At 42.2% G+C, this 8,725-nt stretch overlaps 1 protein-coding gene across 2 annotated transcripts in view; it reads left to right on the top strand.

The window, feature by feature from the left end:
* The first annotated feature begins 810 nt into the window (after positions 1 to 810).
* Positions 811 to 8,725, top strand: part of EEA1 (early endosome antigen 1) — a 138,577-nt gene continuing 130,662 nt past the window's right edge. The window contains exon 1 of one of the 2 annotated variants that reach the window (XM_004459819.3): positions 811 to 1,090. In XM_004459819.3, the coding sequence (XP_004459876.1) occupies positions 1,067 to 1,090 (24 nt within the window). In that variant the 5' untranslated portion in view covers positions 811 to 1,066. The remainder of the gene's footprint in view (positions 1,091 to 8,725) is intronic. The other variant, XM_012525662.4, reaches the window with a different exon arrangement.

Raw genomic sequence — 8,725 nt, 5'->3', positions numbered from 1 at the left:
ATTATCAGAATAGGCTTTGTCACACCTTAGCTTAGGAGAATGGGCCTGAGCATACAGCGAATGCTAACGACATCAGCTCACTAAATATTGTTGCTATGGCCCCCAAAGGACAACCTCGAACTTTTGTTGCTGAAATTCCAGCTTCTTCCTACCTTTTTTTTTTCTTTCTGCTTCTTTTTACTTTCACTCTGACTGAAATGAGAATTAAGACTAGTAGGAAAAGGAAACCAGGGACTGAAAAAGGGGAGGGAAGCCCAACAGACCGGTTAAGCATGTCTGCGATTCTGTAGTCTGCTTTCAGCCAGAGGCTGAGGTCAAGTCAGCTTTTCCAGACGAAAAGAGGCTCCAACCCAGGCTCCGGTGTCTAAGGCCAAAGCTAGGGCGGTCAAACGCGCGATCACAAGGACACATTTTACAGCGTCAGCCTGAGGTGCCGTCGCAGGTACCAGGCCGGGAGCCTCCACCCCGAGGCAGGGATTGCCCCCACGCCGCGTCCCTCGGGGTCCCCACCCCATTCCCAGCGGTCACGCGCCAGGCGTGCGGGCGTGGCCTCCGACTGAGATCCGGCGTGCGTTTGGGGCCGCGGCGACCGCCCGACCCTGCGGAAGAAGCGGCGGCGCCAGCGTCTCGTCGCCCGTCCGTCACTCGACCGCCCACGCTGCCACCGCTTCCGATTGGTCACGGCTCCCGGCCAGCCCCCTTCAGGCCCGCCCCCCGCGGATGGACAGGCCGGGGAGGCGGGGCGGCGGCGGGCCCGCCCCTCGGCGGCCGCGAGCGGGCCCGCCCAGCTGTCAGCCACGGGGTGGACCCGCGCGGGGAGGCGGGGGGTCGGCCCGGCGGACGGGCGGGCGCTCGCAGCCTCCCTCCTCGCTCGCGCGCGCTGCCTCTCGCCTCCTGGGGCCAAGTCGGGGCTGCCCGAGCGGCCGCCGCCACCGCCTCGATTTCCACCCCAGTCCCTTTCCGGCCCAGTCCCTCCCGCCCGCGCACCCCCGAGTAGTGAGCGGCCCCGCGTGGGGGCCGGTGGGGCCGGAGAGTCACCGCGGCGGCGCCGGGTGGTGTTTAAACCATGTTTAGGAGGATTTTGCAGAGGGTAAGAGAGTGAAACCGTCTTTCCGGCAGCACGTGAAGCAGGAGCGTCTGAGCCGGGGGATCGTGGGTCTGTCCGCCTGCCGCCCAGGGCGCCGTCGCCGCGCGGGCGCCCCCTCCTCAGCGCGGGCTCCTTCTCTAGGCCCCGCAGCCCAGGAGGCGATTAGGCCTCGGTCCTCCGCCCGCGGGGCCGGGCCGTGGGGGCGGGGAGGGCGGGGGGGGGGGCGGCCGGCGCGAGCCCCGGGCCCGGCCGAGCTCCCCGCGCCCCGGGCCGCGCGTCCGACTCCCGCGTGGGGCTGTCCAGCGCCAGCGGGCTGTGGAGCCGGAGGGTGTGGTGCCGGCGCGTCCCTCCCCAGATCCCGGAGTGGGAATGAAAATGGAGAGTTGGTGCTGGTGGCGCCGACTGGCCGGCCGGCCGCCTGCGGGGCTGGAGAACGCCGCGTGGGACCTTGCGGGACGCTGAGATCTGCCCCCACCCTCGCCGCTCACCGTGCCCCCCAACTTTACACGACACACACCTGTCACACGGGGCTTAGGTTCTTCATCTGGACAATATTTGAGGGTGATGTGGTGAAACCTGGCCTAGTAGGGCCCTATCGAGGCATTGACACTTAACTGGAAAAGTCAGTTGAGAAGGAAGATACTACTCATTGTTGGAAAGTTTTTTTTTTTTTTAATTAAATATGTATATCCCCCTCCAAACCCAGTACCTTATTTTAGCAATCCTAGAATAGATCCACAGTAAGCTTTATTCAAATGGTATACACTTACTCCTTCGGTTTCTGCCAGTGCTATCTCTAGTTGAAATCTGGAAAAACCTTAAGATGTAAAGATTAGAGCATTGGAAATCTGTAGGTGTATTGTTTAAGAATCAGTTCCTAGAAAAACAGTTACAATCTCTTCTCTTATAAAAGTTTCCGTGCTCGAGATTTTATTTTGACTAGTTTTTGTGTTTTTTTTTATTTTTTTGAGACAAGGATAGGTTGTAACAAAATGTAAATGATTGAAAAGTAGGTGCCAAATCCATTATTTGGTTATCTAGGGAGTAGGATAACTAGTTAAAAGGACAGAGGAATTAGTGAATTTGTAGTAGTCAGCCAAGGAATGTACCAAAGAGAGTTGAGTCATCTGGTATATAAAGTGAGTGTTCTTGCTTCTGTAGTGCAATGGCGAGGTCATGTGAAATTCTTGGTCATATAGTAGGGGGAGAAAGAGTTATCTTCTGTATCTGACACTATATTGACTTTTGATTATTTTTGCTGTGGTTTTGTCACATTTTAAAAAAATCTTGATTAACAGTATTCTGGCGGTAGCAAGGACATGCCCTATACTCTTGCCATCAGTTTCTGTGTTCAACAGTAAAGTCCCCTGTACATGATTTACTTGCAGTACTTAAGAGTTTTCTTTCATCGGATCTGGAGGAACTGACTACCTCTTGCCTCAGAATGTTTCTGTCATAGTGCCACAAGAGAAAATTAGTTTGCCTGTGGTTTGCTTTAAAGTTTATGCACAAAACAAAGTGTTTACTGATTTGAGAGTAGCTTTTGGTAGTTATAGTTTAATTTTCAGAAATATGGGATACTTTTCAGTATTTTTGGCTTAATGTTAAGCATATAAATGTATATATAATGCTAAGCATTATGTAAAGGTAATTTTTAGTGTTGGATCATATACATAAATTATTGTAGAAGTTTCCATTGAAACTACAAAATTGGTTATTGCTGAGACAGGAAATGGAAGCATCACATGAGTATGTCAGTTTTTTAATGCCAAAATCATCTTTATTTGAATCCATAAAAATATTAGTTTAATAGGCTAATCTATATTGCTCTTAATTTCTCAATACATGGGTTATAATATTTAGTACATTGGAAATTAAAACTGGTATATGGTTTTGGGGTGACTTGAAAATTTGCATTTCTAGGAAATTCCCATGATTTTGTCTTTAAGACTGGAATTCTTTGATTTACTCTAAAGGTCAGTTTTTTAAAAACCCAAACATGGAGACAAATGTGTGCCTCCTCCAGATCATCTTTAAGGTAGTATAGTGTACACTTTCCCACCTCCTATTTCAATGTCAAGGCTTTTCTCCTCAATTCTGAGGTATTTGGAATTGAGAAATCTGTGAAACAAAGGTACAAAGTGTAAGTGTAATTCACCAGTAGATTAAAACAAGGCAAAGTGCACTTCTTTTGTACTTGTGGTAAACCGAACCTAACTCGAGATTGGGATGCTCGAGAAAACTGTTTCTTGCATGGTTTGTCTCCTCCATTACTGTCAGCAGGATGGAGAAGCTGTAGGAATATGCAGGTGCAGTCTCAAGGCCCAGCTTCATCTCTGATGTCATGAAATGGGATTGTACATGAATATGTCAGTTTGACACACCAGTTTCTCAACTTCGGCACTATTAACATTTAGGACCAGATAATTCTTTGTTGTGGGGGGCTGTCTTGTGCGTTCTAGGATGTTTATATCAGCATTCTTGACCCTATCCCCTTGATGCCAGTAGTACCCTCCTGTTGTGACAACCAAAATGTAACAAGAATTTGACAAATATCCCCTTGGGGCAAAATCACCCCTGGTGGAGAACCACTATGTTTAATGTCCACCCTCTTTTATAGGAAAGCTTGAAGTGTTTCTCACGGTTAACTTTTATTCAGTGTACTTATATTGAGTGTCGGTATATGCCAGGAGTTCTGTTAGGGACTGGGAAACTGTTTAAATCAGATATGGATCCTCCTTTCAGAACTCATAGCCTGGTGGGGGAGGGGGCTATTTAAAAGTAATTATAGTGCAATGTAATAGAAGAATATAGAGTGCCATGGGAGTCACTTTGTGGGAGGGTGTTGGGTCAATCACGGAAAGCTTCAGAGAGGAATGCATATTTCCAGTTCAGAAGGGGGAGGGGCATGTCAAGCAGAGGGAACCACAAATGCAAAGACACGGAGTCATAAAACGGGCAGATCATATTAGGGGGAGGGTGAAAAATTAAGCTCAGGAAGCTAGATGATGTTCAGGAATTGGTGGGAGATGAGGCTGCAGAGGAGCTAAAGACTAGATTATGAGAGGTGAGTTCAGCTTTCACCTTGTATATGGGTTAGTGTTCATTCTCAGCATTTAACTGGGGTACTTTGATAAAAGCCTTAAATCTGGTGATTTGTATTACTAGCTGAGATCCAGAATTAACTGTACAGGTGGTATTTACTAACAAGGATAACTTGAAGCTTTCAATTATGTAACATGGCAACCATTTTATTTTACCTGACAATCTTATTTCCCAGCAGAGGTGTTAAGATACAAGGTTAAAACTATAGCTGCTGACTTAGAGATTTGTTTGAAATGATCTACATGCTTTGAAATCTTATTGCATTCTTTTAACATTATGTTTTCATATGACCTTTCCATTTGAACTACTATAAAATTCTTTTCAATATTGTTCTTTAAATAGCATCTGGAAAGAAGAAACAGACAAACATGCTTATAGTCAGTTATAACTTGGAGTCTTTTTTTTTTTTAATTTTATTCATTTTGTAAAAATATTACATTCAAAAAATATGAGGTCCCATTCAACCCCACCACCCCCATCCCACCACTCCCTACCCAGCAACACTCACTCCCATCATCATGACACATCCATTGCATTTGGTAAGTTACATCTCTGGGCATCTCTGCACCTCATGGTCAATGGTCCACATCATAGCCCATACTCTCCCACGTTCCATCCAGTGGGCCCTGGGAGGATTTGCAATGTCCAGTGATTGCCCCTGAAGCACCATCCAGGGCAACTCCAAACTTGGAGTCTTTGAGCATCATCTCTAAGGTCCTGGGTATTTAGTTTCTGGTTCTTTTTTTTCCTTACTAAATGGTTTCTCTCTGATGATTGAAAGGACTTGAAAAAAAACTGAGATTGTTCCAATATGAGTTTATTGACTATTTTTCTTAAAAGTCTTTTGAAAATAAACATGAATTTAAAGTGCTTAATAGTCAGAAAGATGATCAGCATTTGGTACCTTATGCAGTTTGTAAACTTTGTTGTCATTTCTTTCTTCAGGAACTTACTGAGATTTAACAGTAATGTATTAGATTTCCTTTTATTGGTAAATATTAGTAATATTGAGAAAGAAAAATGGATTTAATTATTCCAGAATTGTAGAAATAGAAGGGCTCCTTTTGTGGACATAGGGTTTCTCTGATTTTAGAAATGAGAATATAGAAACCAAGAGAGATTAAGTGATTTATCTAAGCAACACAGTTAGTAGCTGTTGAACTCCCAATCCATTTCCCTTTTCCTGGCACCATGCTCTTCTTTAACCCCTGTCTTCAACTGATATTGTTAGCACTCTGCAGTCACTGTAGAAGATAAAGTTAAAAGATGAAACTCAACTTCTACCCCAAGGAACTTATATGACTAAATGCCAAAGCAAGTGATACATACTATGTAGGCTGTAGTAGCACAGAGGAGGAAAGAAAATGGGCTTGCAATGGGGTTTTGAAGAATGGGTTTGATTGGGAGAGGAAGAGAAAAGATTTTCTTTCGAGGAAGGAGCCATAGGTAAGGAAAGACTCAGAGATGGGAATGATTTCATTCCTCCTGCTTTCTCTCCTTCCTTCCCGTATTGCCTTTTAACAAACAAATAGTTAGAAGTACTTGCTTTGATTAGACTTGGGGATACAACTGTAAGACACAAGCCCTGCCATTAGGTAATTTACATCCAAGTGATTTTTAGCAATAGATGCTTATCTGAAGCAGAGAGAAATTGAGAGAGAGGTCTGCAGAGGTAATATGGAGACTCGTGGAGGTGCTTGATTGTCTAACTCAGCACTGTCCAATGGAAATATAATATGAATCACACATGTAATTTATAATTTTCTAGTAGCCACATTAAAAAAATAAAAAGAAACAGGCAAAATTAATTTTTAAATATATTTTATTTAACCCAATATATCTAAAGTATTTCAACATGTAATCAATATAAAGATTATTAATGATATAATTTACATTATTTTTTGTACCAAGTCTTTGAAATCTGGTGTTATTTTATGCTAACAGCACATCTCAGTTTGGACTAACCACCTTTTAGCTGTTCAAGAGCCTATTGTAGCTAGTGCTACAGTATTGGACAGTGCAGATCTAGTCATCAGTGTGTGTATATATGTATGTATGAATGTATATATATGTACCTGTATATATTATACAATTTTAAAAAATTCTTATTTGGAGCTAACATCAAACTTACAAAAGTTGCCAAAATAAAATATGAGGAATGCTAATACCCTCTCTGTCCAGATTCAACTCTTGGTAATATTTTACCCTATTTGTTTTATCATTTGGCCACTTTTCTCTCTATTTGTGTAATTTTTTTCCAGAACCATTTGAGAGTCAGTTATGATCTTTTCGCCCTGAATACTTAATTAAATGGTGATATCTGCTTGCAAAACTGTCTTTGTTTGCCAGGCTGCTGTCATAAATACCATACAATGGGTTGGTTTAAACTATGGAAATTTATGGGCTCACAAATCAATAAATTGTTTTTGGGAGGCTAATAAGTCCAAAATCAAGGTCTTGGCAAGGCTATGCTTTCTCTTAAGAGTCTGTGTCATTCTGGTGCTGGCTTTCTGCAATCTTTGGAGTTCCTTGGCTTGCCTCCTGTCACATGGAGATCTCTTACTTCTTGTGTCTACTCTTCCAGTTTTTCCTGGCATTTTTCTGACTGACTGTGCACATTTTTTTCTGCTTATAAAAGACGCCAGTAATATGGGGTACATCCTGATTTAGTTCTCCAACCTTAACTACTATGAATATCATCTTCAAAAGGTCCTATTTACAAACAAATTCCCATACCTCCAGGAATGCGGGTTAAGATTAAGAACATGTCTTTTGTGAGGGTACATAATTCAGTCTACCTAAATAACGCTAGTATAGTTGTCATTTCATAAATTTACATTAATTCAATTTACCTTCCATATTCTAATTTCATCAGTTGATCTGATAATATCCGTTATAGCATTTTCCCTCTTTCAATACAAGATTTGGTCTAAGGTAAGATATTGCATTTGCCATGTTTCTTTAAACTCTTAATCTGGAACATTTCTACAGCATTTCTTTCTCTTTTATGGTATTTCTGAAGAAAACAATCTTGCACCTGCCTTAAAAAAATTTTTTTTAATAGAATGTTCCTCCTGTATTTGTCTGACATTTTCTTGTGATTACATTGAGGTTATACATTCTTAGCTAGAATCCTGTCTAACAGATGTTGTATCCTTCTCAGATAATCATGTCTGGGGGTCTATGATGTCTACCTGCCCATCAAAGGTAATGCTAATTTTGATCACCAGTCAAGGGGCAAGGTATTGCCCAGTTTTTTCAGTGTGTAATTTTTTTCCCCTTGCCACTAATGGGCAATTCGTGGAGAGCCACCTTAAGACCATTCAAATATCCTGTTCCTTATCAAACATTTCATCTAGCTTTAGCATCCATTGCTAATTCCTGCCTGATCAAATCTTTGCCATGATGACTGCAACATTATTTTCCAACTCGAGTACTCCGTCCACATTGACCAACTGGCCCTTGGCTTTCTATGGTAAACAGGATACCTCACTTATTCCTTTTCTCCTTCCCTCCTTCCCTCCCTCCTTCTTTATTTATTATTGGTATGGACTCATGAATTTTAAATTTTCCCCAATGGTGTATAGTTCATCACTGTATTGAATTCTTGAATTATTTTGATACTCAAATTGTCCTTTTCAAGATGGCTTTCTGTGTCCTTTTGAGCACTTCCTTATTTTCTCGCATAACAAATTATTTCAGTACCTTACCTTCCTTAGCCATAGAATGAGCCATTTCTCTGAGGAGCCCTCTTTCCTTTAAGTGGGGAATGGTATTAGAGACCAAGATCTGGGTGACTTTGCTTCTTGGTTCTTTCAGCAGACAAATCTAGCTGAAATTTTGAACTTTATTCTGTAGGTAGTAGGAAATCAATAAAGCTTTCTTAAGCAGTGAAATATATTTGGCACGTAATAGGAGCTTAATATTTGCTGAATGAGTGTTGTAAAGAATGTTTGCCAGTGCTGTACATGATACAACCATAGACGATTAGAAGTGACCAGATATGAGTAAATTTAGTATTTTTGGCATTTAGTGATTATGATTTATGTTAGGATGTTGACAGGGTGAGCAGAAAAGCAAAGGATGAATAATGGAGACCCTTTGAACATTTCTATTCCCCAAACATCTACTGTGGACCTACTATGCATTCTGGGCACAATGATGAGTAAAATAGATATGAACCCTCATGGAGCTTGGTGTCCAGTAGAGGAGACAGGTATTGTTTAAATAATCCCATAACTATATAATCATGTACTTTGATGAGTACAAGGAGTAGAAAGCACAGGGAACCTGGAGAGCACTCAGTAGAGGGCCCTGATCTAACCTAGGGTATGAGGGAGGGCTTCCCAGAGTAGTTGCACATTTAAGTTTGAGGAATTAATTTATTGAAGCAAATTTTAATAAGTGACAGCTAGGAGAATTAATTTCTTTCTGTATAGTTTTTTTAAAGCATGTTAAGAATAAAGAAGAAATTAAGAGATAAAATAACCAGATCTAGAACAAGGCTTTCTCCTTTACTCCCATTAGTCTTCT

This window comes from Dasypus novemcinctus, chromosome 12 (assembly GCF_030445035.2).
Source record: "Dasypus novemcinctus isolate mDasNov1 chromosome 12, mDasNov1.1.hap2, whole genome shotgun sequence".
Lineage (NCBI taxonomy): Eukaryota > Metazoa > Chordata > Mammalia > Cingulata > Dasypodidae > Dasypus > Dasypus novemcinctus.
This window is presented reverse-complemented; position numbering and strand designations above follow the sequence as displayed.